Below are 13,456 nucleotides of genomic sequence, written 5' to 3' on the forward strand. Positions count from 1 at the left end.
CCTTTTATTTCATTTTTAAAATAAAAAATTAGCAATAATTTTTATATAACATATAAGAATTATTAAAAGCTTATATTTAAAAAGCAATGATTTAAAATTATTTTAAAAAATGAAATATCGAATTTTTTAATACCTTGATTTTAAAATTTATGAATCTATTTTTTAAATATATATATATATATATATAAATCTATATTTTTTTATGAGATATTATACTTTTATATATAAGTTTTTTATTTTAAAAACAAAAAATAAGAAGCATTTGATTTTATCATTATAAATATGAAAAGAAAAATTAAACATAATTAAAATTAATTAAATATTATCTATTTTTAAATTTAAATTTTTATATAAAAAATTAAAATAAATTTAAAATAAAATATAAAAATAATTTATTAATTTTAAATCTATTTTTTATTTTTAAAACTTCTTTGGTTTTTTACCGATTTAAAGTGCAAATGAGGTTTTTTGCCACTTTAACATGCAAATAAGGTGCAGGCTGGAAGATTTCTTTGGATATTTCAAAACACTTTTCACTGCCTAGGAAAAGAGGGCAACTCAATTAGGGTGGAAACTCCTTGACTGAATTGTCTTATCAAAATCCTGGTCTATATGAACTTGGACTAATCTCCTGCCCCAGGGCACACGTCACATTCATCATCTTTCTGTATCAGTAGAAATTAGAACTGGAAATCCGTAATTTCATATCAAGTATTGAGCATTACTTTTTGGGTGAAGTGCCAGTGAGCTTGAACTAGAAGAGATGGAAGCAGGCCTTTCTCACTCCATGGAAGATGGCACCAACCCTCCAAAGCCTTTGGATGCTGGAGCCCTCTTTGTTCTCAAATCCAAAGGTAAGCTTCATGAATCATGATTATCTACTTTCAACTCTCTGTCTGCTGTCTGTCGTGACTCGTGAAAGCAGCAAGAGCATCTCAATGTTTAATAATTTTTAAAATTTTGCGGAAGAGTAATTTCTAGGAAGAAAAGCAAGTAGGCATTTAATTTGGGTATGTGTGTCACTGTGGCAGGATCATGGTGGCACTGCGCCTACCATCTTACCACATCGATAGTGTCTCCGGCGATTCTGAGTCTTCCCTTTGCGTTGTCGTTGCTGGGGTGGGTGGGCGGAGTTTTTTTCCTCACCATGACAGCGCTTGTCACGTTCTATTCCTACAATCTTCTCTCGGTGGTCTTGGAGCACCACGCTCAGCTCGGCCAGCGCCAGCTTCGTTTCCGGGACATGGCTACAGATATTTTAGGCGGGTGACATCTTGTCTTGTATTACCTAATACTAGGTTGAATCAAATGAGCTCTTAATCCATCATGTGGTACATGAAATGCATTAAAAGATGCCCCCTGATGTTGTGGTTCATACTGGAACAAACATGACTTATATTTGATTAATTGATGGTTATTTGACAGGTCCAGGATGGGGTAGGTATTTAGTGGGTCCAATTCAAATTGGGCTATGTTATGGTACAGTTATTGCCGGCGTTCTTATTGGAGGGCAGAGCCTAAAGGTCAGTCATTTTTGCTTAGAACAGAGACCATGTGACCTGACCATATGATGTTCATTCAGTTGCCTACAATAGGCCTCATTTCTGAGGTTTGATATACTATTTTAGATAAGAAACAGAATGAACTAATATGGAAAATACGATCGTTTGCTCAGATTTCATTGAACATTTTCTTCAGAACTCAAATTATCTGAAATGATTTCCTTGCCTTTTTGGGGCAGTTTATTTACTTACTCTCAAGGCCAAACGGGACTATGCAGCTTTACCAATTTGTGATTATTTCGGGAGTTCTAATGCTGGTCTTAGTGCAAATACCATCCTTCCACTCCTTAAGGCACATAAACCTTGTCTCCCTAGTCCTCTGCCTCTCCTTCTGTGCTTCTGCCACTGCTGGTTCTATATACATCGGTAAGCAATCACAGCACAATTAAATGTGGGGACTTCTGATTGATACTTGTTTCACTCAATTCCCATGAAAGGTTACTCTCCCACAGGGCATTCGAAGACTGCACCAGTAAAGAGCTATTCTGTACATGGAAGTGTTGAACATCGTCTATTTGGTGCCCTGAATGCTATTTCAATCATTGCCACCACATATGGCAATGGAGTCATTCCTGAAATTCAGGTTTCTATTGTTTGTACTTGTAGGTTATAGATGAAAAATATCACATTCTCCCAGTTTCTCTGCTGCCAAATGGAGGTGTAATAGATATTGATTTAAGTGCAGGAGAGCTGAACTAACGGATAAATATGGTTCTTCTTCTTCTTGGCAGGCAACAATTGCACCTCCGGTCAAGGGGAAGATGTTTAAAGGCCTGTGCGTGTGCTATGCTGTTGTGCTCACCACATTTTTCAGTGTTGCCATATCTGGGTATTGGGCATTTGGCAATCAGGCCAAGGGAACTGTTCTTGCAAATTTTATGGTTGATGAGAAGGCTTTGCTGCCCAGTTGGGTTCTCCTGATGACCAATGTTTTCACCCTCTTGCAAGTATCAGCTGTCAGCCTGGTAAGTGCTCTTATTCCTATTATATACACTACCTATGTTGTAGGCCCTGCATCGTATATATTTTGAAATGAATATGTTAAATGGCCCAAATTCAGGTTTACTTGCAACCCACAAATGAAGTGCTAGAGCAAAAGTTTGCAGACCCCAAGATCGATCAATTCGCAGTTCGCAACGTCATGCCGCGGTTGGTTTTCCGGTCATTTTCAGTGGTCATAGCCACCACCCTCGCTGCAATGCTTCCTTTCTTTGGGGACATCAATGCAGTACTTGGAGCATTTGGATTCATACCTCTAGATTTCATTTTGCCCATGATCTTCTACAATGTGACCTTCAAGCCAAAACAGAGCCTAATTTTCTGGGGGAACACATTACTTGCCATACTCTTCTCAGCGCTAGGGGCCTTGGCAGCAATATCATCAATTCGTCAAATAATTCTTGATGCCAACACGTACCGCCTCTTTGCAAACATTTAACAATAGCAACCATTATTGGAATTCAATACCATTTGAGGTGTATTCCATACGGCCCATCAGGTTTTCTTCATTTCTTGTTCGTCGGGCACTTATTTCTAACAGTGTTGATCGTAATCATCTTTCAGATGAAAGCTGAAAATGACGGTCAAGTCTGAGGCAGTTGCTTATACGAATCTAATGAATAGGAACGTTCAGTCATTTATAGGCAGGGTCTCAATTGAATATCCTAATGTGTCACCGGTCGTACTCTCTAGAAGCCGGTTCACATCATTTTACTTTATTTTATTCCATAGATTATAAAATTTCTAAATGGACTTTTACCCATCCCTTAATTGAGTCCTTGAGCCTTTTTAAAACATATATATATATATATATATATATATATATATATATATTCAAATATTAAATAGAGTCTTCAATTAAGAACATTTTCATTAAATTAGATTTAAAAAAAATCAAGTATATTATATAGAAATTTATGTTAATATTGATATCTTTATCATTTGTGTTTGTCCATTCATTTTCTAATGAAAAACCATAATTGAATGTCTTATTTAATTATTATTAGACTATAATTTAGTTTTACCATTATGAAAACAATCATACAAATTTAGGTATGTTTGGTACTATGATTTAAAAACAGTTTTCTATTTTTAAAAATAGAAAATCATTTTTTAAAATTTTTAACACTGTTTGGTTTTTATTCTCTAAAAATAATTTTTAAAAACAAAGTAAAATAGAGAACTGTGGACCCTGCATTTCGGCTCACGCGTTTCCCACTCGATGGCGAGCTCGATTTTTATTTGAAAAACGATTTTATTGATTATGAAAATGACTTGGAGTCGCCACTTATTTTTGTTTTATTTTTAAAAGGGTAAACAAAATAAGAAAGAAAAACCCTAAGTGTGACTCCTTATTTAGAAAAGGTGATCTAAGAAAAACCGGATCGAGTTCAAGGGTCAGGTTATTTATCAGGAAGGTACGGTAAAAACCGTAGCACCCTTCTAAGTCCCTAAAAACAGGTCTCTACTAATAAAATGAAGCAATCATGGCAGTGGACGAGTAGATCAATGAGTACCCAGAATAAATCATGCACACGTGAGAATCAAAATATGCTTGGACAATTATCAGAGTGAAAGTAGGTGCGTACCTAGGCGACGAGCCACCATGCGCTATCAAGAAAGAGGTTAGTGCATAATTAAGTAATAATAGCATGCATGTCGGAGAGCAGGATAAATAAATCATGTATGATAACCAAGTCAATCAATCATATCAATCAATAGATCATAAGATCATGTATGTGGGGCCCTCACCAAAGCCCGATTAATCTTGCATGAATTAATATCACAAATTCCATTATTTAGGAATTATGAAAATTGCATTCACACTTATGTAAAACCAAGAAAAACATAAGGTTTGAGAACCGGAATAGAATTAAAATTGTTCAAGTGAAAATTGGATTTTTTAAATTTATTTGAAAATTGGAGCTTTGGGAATTAAATTTGAAAATCGGAGTTTTGGGAATTAAATTTAAGAATTGGAATTTTGGGAATTAAATTTGAAAGAAATTAGAATTTTGGAAATTGGAAATTAAGTTCAAAAATTGGAAATTTGAAGAATTGTTTAAAGATGAAATTTTAAAAATAAACAAATAAATAAATGAATAAAGTGATAATGATAAAATAAATTGATATAAAAATTGGAATTTCGGAAATTGGAATTAAATTTAAAAATCGGAATTTTGAAAAATTGTTTAAAGATGAAATTTTTGAGAATAAATAAATGAATAAATAAAAATAATAATAATAAAAACGAAAATAATAATTAAATAATGAATGCGAATATTGGGATTTTTTTTTAAATTGGAACTTCAATTATGAAAATTGTTTAGAAGATGGAATTTAAAAATAAATAAATAAATAAAATTTGAGAATGGAATTTAAAAATAAATAAATGGATAAAATAATGACAATAACAGTAACAATAGTAATAATTACAATAATAATGGTAATTTAAACAAATAAATGTGGAAGTTGAATTTTGGGAATTAAATGAAAATTGAGATTTTGAAAATTAGATTTAGAATTGAGATTTTCGGTTGGATATTAAAATATGGAGACATAAGTAATAATATTAAAATATAAGTTGTGGCTTTGTTATTAGGAGTGGTTAGATGGAAAAGAAAAGAAAATCACCCGGGACCACCATATATTTAAGAGATTTGAGAGCAAAACATGTGGTCCCCACATATTAAATAGGTTTGGGAGCAAAACATGTGGCTGCATGCATAAGAGAGAGGATGGAAGGATATTTGAGTGGGGGAAAAGTCAAGGAAAAATATGGGTATTACGCATGAGAGAGAATAAGAAGACGTGAGTGGTAAAAGAAAAAAAAACGCCCTGGTGACAATGCAAAGGACAGCTTCTTCTCTTTCTTCAACCTTTCTACCTCAAGCCTTGCCTCTACAACACTGTCTCACATCCCATCTGTAGCATACAAGTTTGATGATAATACATAAGGAGAAGTAGTCACAGGCTGAAGCTTTAGAAGCCATTTAGCCATGATAGCTTCACCATGAGTAACAGTCATCAGGAGGCTTCCCTGGTAGACCATTTAGTCCTCCAGATTGGACTTGTCGTTCACATAACCACCACCCAAAGAGGTCCTCATCAACATGATGCAGAGAACCCGTCAAAGCAAGAACACCAACCTGACAGAATATTTGCCCTGCATGGGATTCAGCACCAGCAACATATAACCTATTCACCACTGAATATATATCCTCTGTAACTCTTTGCTCCCATGGACGGAAATAGGAGTAATGATGCACTCCATGACCAGATACCCGAAACAGGGGAAGATGGAAAAGAGAAACAGAGCACAAAGTGTAGGAGTAAAAGAAACCCATACAAGCCTCATTTCATATAACGATCAATGAGCTCATATGAGGGTGGATGAAATCAAATGAGCACCAAATAAAAAGTAAAACAGAGGTACAAAACATCTCATGCAGAAATCAGAACAGGGCAAACTAAACTTCAGCAAAGACCCATTAGCAAAATATGAACATACTCACTCCCAAGCAACAAATATCATCTGAGCATCAACAAAAGAGATAACAGAAAAACATGAAGAAAGAAAATATACGTGAAAAACATGGTAACCAAACCTGAAAATCTCTCCCTCAGCTGGGCGTTTTTAGGCTGCAACCCTCAGTTCCTTCTCTTTTTCAACTGTTATCTCCTTGTAATCAGACTGCAACTCCCAGAAGAACGAGCTCCTCAAGCAACTGATTCAACTCCCTTTCGTGACTTCCTTTTCTTTCCTCTGTTTGTGTCTTCCTCAACAAGCCATCCTCGGCTGCTGCTACACGTCCCATCTAGTGGCTACCCCTCATCTAGCTACCCGCAGAGCAGCCCACTTGAGAGGCAGTCAGAAAAAATATATATATTATTAAAGCTCCTGGGGGGAACAATTTTTAGAAAATAAATAGGAGTTATTTTCACTTTTTTTAAAAAAAAAATTACACATACATATATATTATTCCTCTTTTATATAGAATAATTATTTTTTGATTTTTTTTTCACTAAGCAAATTAACTCCAAATTAAAAAAGATTTAATACGTTGGATTCGTTAATCAGTCTATTAAGACCTATTTGACTATGTTTGTTAATACTCATTTTTAAGAATTGTTTGTAAGTTTAAAAATAAAAATAAAAAATTTTCTAAAAGTTAAGGTGTTTGGCAAGTTGTTTTTAAAAATATTTTAAAAATAAAAAATAAAAAACTTATTTTGATAAGTTGTTTTTAATTATGAAGGCTTTACAGGAAAATATTAAGGAAATAAAATGGTGGAGAATACATTTAGATGGATGGATGAATAACTCAGCTCAACACTTTCATGCACAAATATTTCACCCATAGAATATTCAAATAAATAAATAAGTAAATAATAAATTAATGAATACAAATAAATGAATCTTCCTTGTAGAAAAATGATTTTATTAAAATAGCTTGGTCAAAAATTACATATAGATGGACCGATTTCCTAAAAGTATTTGATTCTTTCTTTAATAAAAATGAATAAGCTCTCAACCGTGTAGATATTGTTCGCTTTGGACCTAAAGGAGCCCTCACGGCTTTAAAACGCATTTACAAGGTTACAAGGAGTCTATACTTATATAACATCATAAACTTTTCCCTCTATCCTATGTGGGATGTCACAAGCACCCTCCATTCAGACATAACGTGCAATGACCCGCTTTCAACTGTGTAGATATTGTCCGCTTTGAACCCAAAGGGGCCCTTGCGACTTTAAAACGTGTCTACAAGATTAGGAGGAATTCATACCCATATAACGTTAGGAACTTTCCCTCCCATTCGATGTGAGATGTCACAAACACCCTCCCTCCCCCATACAAATACAACGTCCTTGTTGTGTCTCATGGGATTATAGGGCTAAACAGACAAACACTCCCTATGGGCCCAAACAAACCCCCACACCGAGGTCGGAGATTGGCTCTGATACCATTTGTAACGACCCATTCCCAACCATGTAGACATTGTCCGCTTTGGACTCAAATGGCGCGGACTCAGATGGATTCTCACGACTTTTAAACGCGTCTACAGGGTTAAGAGAAGTCAATACTTATATAGCGTCAAAAACTTTTCTCCCTATCCAATGTGGGATGTCACAATGTAGACATTGTCCGCTTTGGACCCAAATGGGCCCTCGTGGCTTTAAAATGTGTTTACAGGGTTACGAGGAGTCCATACTTACATAGCACTAGGAACTTTCCCCCCTATTCGATGTAGGATGTCACAAACACCCTTTCATACAAACACAACGTTCTCGTTGTGTCCCACGAGATTGTGGGGTCAAACAGACAAACACCCTTATAGGGCCAAACAGACAAACCCCACATCAAGGTTGGGGATCGGCTCTAATACCATTTGTAATGACCCACTCTCAATCGTGTAGATATTGTCTACTTTGGACCCAAAGGAGCCTTCACGGCTTTAAAACGGGTCTACAGGGTTACGAAGAGTCCATACTTATATAGAACCAAAAACTTTCCCCCTTATCGGATGTGGGATGTCACAAACACCCACCCATGCAGACATAATGTCTTTGTTGTGTCCCACGGGATTGTAGGGTCAAACAAACAAACACCCTTATGAGGCCAAACAAACCTCACACTGAGGTTCAAAACAAATAATATCTACATGATTGGGAGCAGAACATTACATTCCATCTCACCCCTTTTGTTGTCAAAATTACTAAATTTTCAAGTCAAAATTGTCCTACAATAAATAGAATTATTATTCTACCAATGACGAATTTAGTGTACAAACTTGAGAAAAGAATAATAAACATTTGAAAATAAACATTTATTTGGTAATCGAAAACAATTTTCTATTTTTTAGAACAAAAAAATAAGAAAATGCATTTAATAACAAAAAACTATTATCTGTTTTATATTTTTAGGGACATAAAATAGGATGTTTTTATATAAGATCTTTTAGTTATTTTTTATAATTTTCACTTGTTTTTTAGGAATTATTTTAAATAAAAAAAATTATATAAACATACAGAATAATAAAAAAAATGAAGCACTAAACATAAAAATCATTTTTAAAACATATTTTAATATATAAAAAAACATATTAAAAATATTTTAGGTTTACGAACAAATTTTTATTTTATAAAACATCAAATCTTAAAAATTGTTTTTGAAAACAGGTACCAAACTCGTCTTAAATGATTACTATGTTTGGGCCACGACAGTTGATATATATACACTTCAGCCCATTTCCCCAAACATATTACCCATCCCCAACATGTTCTTAACACATTTAATCAAGAAAGTAAATATATTTCATTAAGGAGTTGTGATGAATACCTGATAAAATTAAAAGGAAGGAAATATACTTGCTGGAGGCTGTTTGCACGGGGTTTCCAAGGCCGCATGTACGGGTTATGGGTATGACGGTATGAGACCCACGCATGTGCAAAAATCACTTTAATTTTTTTTTTAAAAAAAATTGAAGTACCATTGTTTTGGTCTTCAAGTGCATGAGAACCCGTATATACCACAAAAATCACTTGCAAAAATTTTAAAGTTAGAGGTAATAAAATTTTTCATTAGCTCAATTTTAAAATAGTTTTTACAAATTTTATTTTATATAAAATTTATTATTCTTTTTATTTTAAAATAAAAAACAAGAAATGCATCCAACAAATACCTGAAAATTTACATTTCCCTACTTAAGTTATTAAGGTTATATTTTGGTGCAACAAAATTTCACAAGAAATAGAAGAAAAAAGAAAAAAAGAAACCGTAGAAAAAATGAAAAGTTAAAATAGATTTAAAGCAAATAAATTATTTTTATATGTCATTTTAAATTTATTTCATTTATTTTAACTTTTATGTATAAAGATTAAATAATTTTAAAATATATACAATTTTAATTACATTTGAGTTTTTTTTCATAATATAATCAAGAAAATCATTTTTCTCAATATTTTTTTCTTAATATTTTCCTATACCAAAAATCACAAATAAAAAAGTAATAAAATAAATACTTAAAACATTAAAGACTAATTCCACTCACTTTATTTAAGATTCGAGTTAAATACACTTAGTTATCATTAATTTGAAATTTTATTAAATTTTTTATTTATCTTTTTTATTAGCTCATTTTACTCACCTCTCCTTTAAATCAAAGTAATTGAAGGCATGTGATAAAATTTTAAACTAATTATAGTTAAGTGTATTTAACCCGAACCCTGAAGGAAGTAAGTAAATTAATCCTCAAACATGAATATTTGTGATTAATACTTTGAAAATAAGGGACAAGCCTGATGATGTCATTTCTTAAACATATATTCATCACCATCCTAATAAAATGCAATAATTCATGGGATTCAAAGATTTGGTACCACCATCAAATCTGTGGAAAATAAATGAAATTGAAAAAATAAATAAATAAATAAATTATTAAATACATAAAATAAATTTATATCTTTTTTAATTTTAAAAAGAAAAAAAATAGAAAGTATACGAGCGTTGAACATTTTTATAGTTTTTTATCCCCCGTATGAAAATCCTACAGCTTTTTAATAAGTTTTATATTTTTTTATAATAAAATAAATAAAACAATTTAATATTGTTTTTCTATTGTTTATTTTAAAATTCGTGGAATTGAATTATTATTATTATTATTATTATTTTTAAATCGATTTCTAGGTCTGCCGCACCTCAACCGCTTTTGTCTTGGCCTGCAGGCTTGTCCATTGGATACTCCAAAACTGGCTTGGAAAAAGTGGGCATTCCATTTGGCTGGAAGCTCCTTGATTGAATTTTTTTATCAGAATCCCAGTCTCCCATGTCTGAACTTGGACTTTTACTGGATGAATCCACACTTTGACTAATCTCCAGCTCCACCTCACTCTCTTCATCTTTCTGTATCCGTACAGGTTAGAATCGGAAATCTGTAATATGCATATCAAGTATTGAGCATTACTTTTTGTGTGGAGTGGAAGCAAGCTAGAATTGATGGAAGCGGACCTTTCTCACCCCATGGAAGATGGCACCAACCCTCCAAAGCCTTTGGATGCTGGAGCCCTCTTTGTTCTTAAATCCAGAGGTAAGCTCCATGAATCATGATTATGTACCTTCCAACTCTCTGTCTCTGTCTGTCGTAAAATCAGCAAGGGCATCTCAATGTTCAATAATTTTTGAAATTTTGTGAAAGACAAATTTCTAGGAAGAAAAGCATGTCGACCTTTAATTTGGGCATGTGTGTGACTATGGCAGGATCATGGTGGCACTGCGGCTACCATCTAACCACATCAATAGTGGCTCCGGCGCTTCTGAGTCTTCCCTTTGCGCTGTCCTTACTGGGGTGGGTGGCCGGAGTTTTTTGCCTGACCATGGCAGCGCTAGTGACGTTCTATTCCTACAACCTTCTCTCAGTGGTCTTGGAGCACCACGCTCATCTGGGCCAGCGCCAGCTTCGTTTCCGGGACATGGCCAGAGATATTTTAGGTGGGTGACAGCTTGTCTGTTATAACCATATAATGTTGAATCAAATGGCCCCTTTATCGGTCATTTATTGTAGTATATTAAAGGATGGCCAGTTTGTGAATTCAGGCTACTTATTTTAATTTTCTTTACCCCAAGTTCTTTATTCACGTAGGCCTTGAGATGTCATGAACATTCAAATAGCCCTTGATATTATGGTTCATACAACTTGGAAAAAAAAAAAAAAAATAACTGAAATTTGACTAATTGATGTTAATTTGACAGGTCCAGGATGGGGTAGGTATTTTGTAGGTCCAATTCAATTTGGGCTATGTTATGGTGCAGTCATCGCCTGCATTCTTCTTGGAGGGCAGAGCCTGAAGGTCAGTCATTTTTGCTAAGACCAGAGGCCATATGAAATGGGGCTATGACCTGAGTCCTGACCACATTGTTTTCATTCAGTTGCCTGCAATTGATCTCATTTCTGAGGTTGGATTATGTTCTTTCAGATAAGAACCACAACGAACTAATATGGAAAACATGACTGTTAGCCCAGATTTCATTGAATATTTTCTTCAAAACTCAAATTATCTGAAACGATTTCCTTGTTGCCTTTTTGGAGCAGTTTATTTACTTGCTGTCAAGGCCAAATGGGACCATGCAGCTTTACCAGTTTGTGATTATTTCTGGAGTTCTAATGCTGGTCTTAGCGCAAATACCATCCTTCCACTCCTTAAGGCACATTAACCTTGTCTCTCTAGTCCTCTGCCTCTCCTACAGTGCTTCTGCCACCGCTGGTTCTATATACATCGGTAAGCAATCACAGCACAATTAAATGTGAGGAGTTTGCTTGATACATGATGCAACCATTTCCCATAAAAGGATATTCTCCCACAGGACATTCCAAGACTGCACCAGTAAAGAACTATTCTGTACATGGAAGTGGAGAACATCGTCTATTTGGTGCCCTGAATGCTATTTCAATCATTGCTACCACATATGGCAATGGAATCATACCTGAAATCCAGGTTCCTATTGTTTTGATTTGTTTGTTACAGATGAAAATAATTACATTTATCCCAGTTTCTCTGCTGCCAAATGGAGGTATAATAGATTTTGATTTAGGTGCAGAAGGAGACTGAACCACTTGACAAATATCCTTCTTCTTCTTGGCAGGCAACTATTGCACCTCCGGTGAAGGGGAAGATGTTTAAAGGCCTGTGTGTGTGCTATGCTGTTGTGCTCACCACATTTTTCAGTGTTGCTATATCCGGGTATTGGGCGTTTGGCAATCAGGCCAAGGGAACAGTTGTTGCAAATTTTATGGTTGATGAGAAGGCTTTGCTGCCCAGTTGGGTTCTCCTGATGACCAACGTTTTCATCTTCTTGCAAGTATCAGCTGTCAGCCTTGTAAGTGGTCTTATGCTCATTATATATATATATATAAACCATGTTGCAGGCTATGCATCATATTTTGAACAAAAAAAATACTGCAAATGTCCCAAATGCAGGTTTACTTGCAACCTACAAATGAAGTGCTTGAGCAAAAGTTTGCAGACCCCAAGATTGATCAATTCTCGGTTCGCAACGTTGTGCCAAGGTTGGCTTTCCGGTCATTGTCAGTGGTCATAGCCACCACCCTCGCTGCAATGTTTCCTTTCTTTGGGGACATCAATGCAGTAATTGGAGCATTTGGATGCATACCTCTAGATTTCATTTTGCCCATGATCTTCTACAATGTGACCTTCAAGCCATCAAAACAGAGCCTAATTTTCTGGGGAAACACATTACTTGCCATAATCTTCTCAATTCTAGGGGCCCTGGGAGCAATATCATCAATTCGACAGATAATTCTTGATGCTAACACATACAGCTTCTTTGCTAACATTTAACACTAGCAACCATTGATGTTAACTGGCAATTAGGCCTAAATATTTTACTCAAATGCCAGGAAAAAAACAAGTGAGTAAATGGATAAATGTGTGAAGCTAGTGATATTCAAAGAGCATGGTAGTCTGCCTTTTTCTTTTTCTTTTTTTTTTATTATTATTATTATTATTATTATTTCTTTTTTGTTCCTGAGTACATCCAACTGTTCGATTTCGTTATAGAAAGAAAAAGAAAAAGGAAAAAAAAACTCTTGGAGATTTGCTTTGAGTATATAAAAGGGAGAATTGTGTTTTGGGCTCAGTTTGGACCAAAATTAATATTTGATTCATATATCATGCATATTTAAGCTCAAGACCCAAATAAAGTATGAAAATTAAGATGAAGGATATTATCCTTCATTAATCCCTAAAATGCCCTTAACCCTTATATAGGCACAAGTGAGCGTGAATTTCAAGTATTACTCATTTCTAACTTTTTTTTTCTTTCGATCTATATTTCTATTTTATGTCAAATAAAAAGTAATAATGTTTTTTTGTTT

The 13,456-nt window shown here is 34.3% G+C and overlaps 2 protein-coding genes across 3 annotated transcripts; both read left to right on the plus strand.

Moving 5' to 3' along the window:
- The first annotated feature begins 537 nt into the window (after nucleotides 1-537).
- On the plus strand, nucleotides 538-3,198 carry LOC100245453 (GABA transporter 1). Of its 2 annotated transcripts, none has more exons than XM_010660418.3 (7): nucleotides 538-854; nucleotides 1,032-1,262; nucleotides 1,426-1,523; nucleotides 1,781-1,928; nucleotides 2,015-2,145; nucleotides 2,294-2,527; nucleotides 2,623-3,198. In XM_010660418.3, exons 1-7 carry the CDS (start codon nucleotides 764-766, stop codon nucleotides 2,998-3,000), a joined length of 1,311 nt encoding a protein of 436 aa, XP_010658720.1. In that variant the 5' UTR covers nucleotides 538-763; the 3' UTR covers nucleotides 3,001-3,198. The 2 variants fall into 2 exon arrangements, with proteins under 2 accessions (XP_010658720.1, XP_002265793.1); XM_002265757.4 differs by having other exon boundaries at nucleotides 539-854; nucleotides 1,742-1,928.
- Nucleotides 3,199-10,284: 7,086 nt separating this feature from the next.
- Nucleotides 10,285-13,058, plus strand: LOC100266050 (GABA transporter 1). Its single transcript, XM_010660419.3, has 8 exons — nucleotides 10,285-10,392; nucleotides 10,482-10,651; nucleotides 10,822-11,052; nucleotides 11,314-11,411; nucleotides 11,654-11,840; nucleotides 11,926-12,056; nucleotides 12,205-12,438; nucleotides 12,540-13,058. Exons 2-8 carry the CDS (start codon nucleotides 10,561-10,563, stop codon nucleotides 12,918-12,920), a joined length of 1,353 nt encoding a protein of 450 aa, XP_010658721.1. The 5' UTR covers nucleotides 10,285-10,392; nucleotides 10,482-10,560; the 3' UTR covers nucleotides 12,921-13,058.
- Nucleotides 13,059-13,456: the final 398 nt, after the last annotated feature.

This window comes from Vitis vinifera, chromosome 13 (assembly GCF_030704535.1).
Source record: "Vitis vinifera cultivar Pinot Noir 40024 chromosome 13, ASM3070453v1".
Lineage (NCBI taxonomy): Eukaryota > Viridiplantae > Streptophyta > Magnoliopsida > Vitales > Vitaceae > Vitis > Vitis vinifera.

Coding starts and splice junctions, on each gene's coding strand:
- LOC100266050 (XM_010660419.3), top strand. CDS start 10,561: ATGGAAGCGGACCTTTCTCACCCCATGGAAGATGGCACCAACCCTCCA. Junction 10,652..10,821: donor CTTTGTTCTTAAATCCAGAG/GTAAGCTCCATG, acceptor TGACTATGGCAG/GATCATGGTGGCACTGCGGC. Junction 11,412..11,653: donor TTGGAGGGCAGAGCCTGAAG/GTCAGTCATTTT, acceptor TTTTTGGAGCAG/TTTATTTACTTGCTGTCAAG.
- LOC100245453 (XM_002265757.4), top strand. CDS start 764: ATGGAAGCAGGCCTTTCTCACTCCATGGAAGATGGCACCAACCCTCCA. Junction 855..1,031: donor CTTTGTTCTCAAATCCAAAG/GTAAGCTTCATG, acceptor TCACTGTGGCAG/GATCATGGTGGCACTGCGCC. Junction 1,929..2,014: donor TGCTGGTTCTATATACATCG/GTAAGCAATCAC, acceptor ACTCTCCCACAG/GGCATTCGAAGACTGCACCA.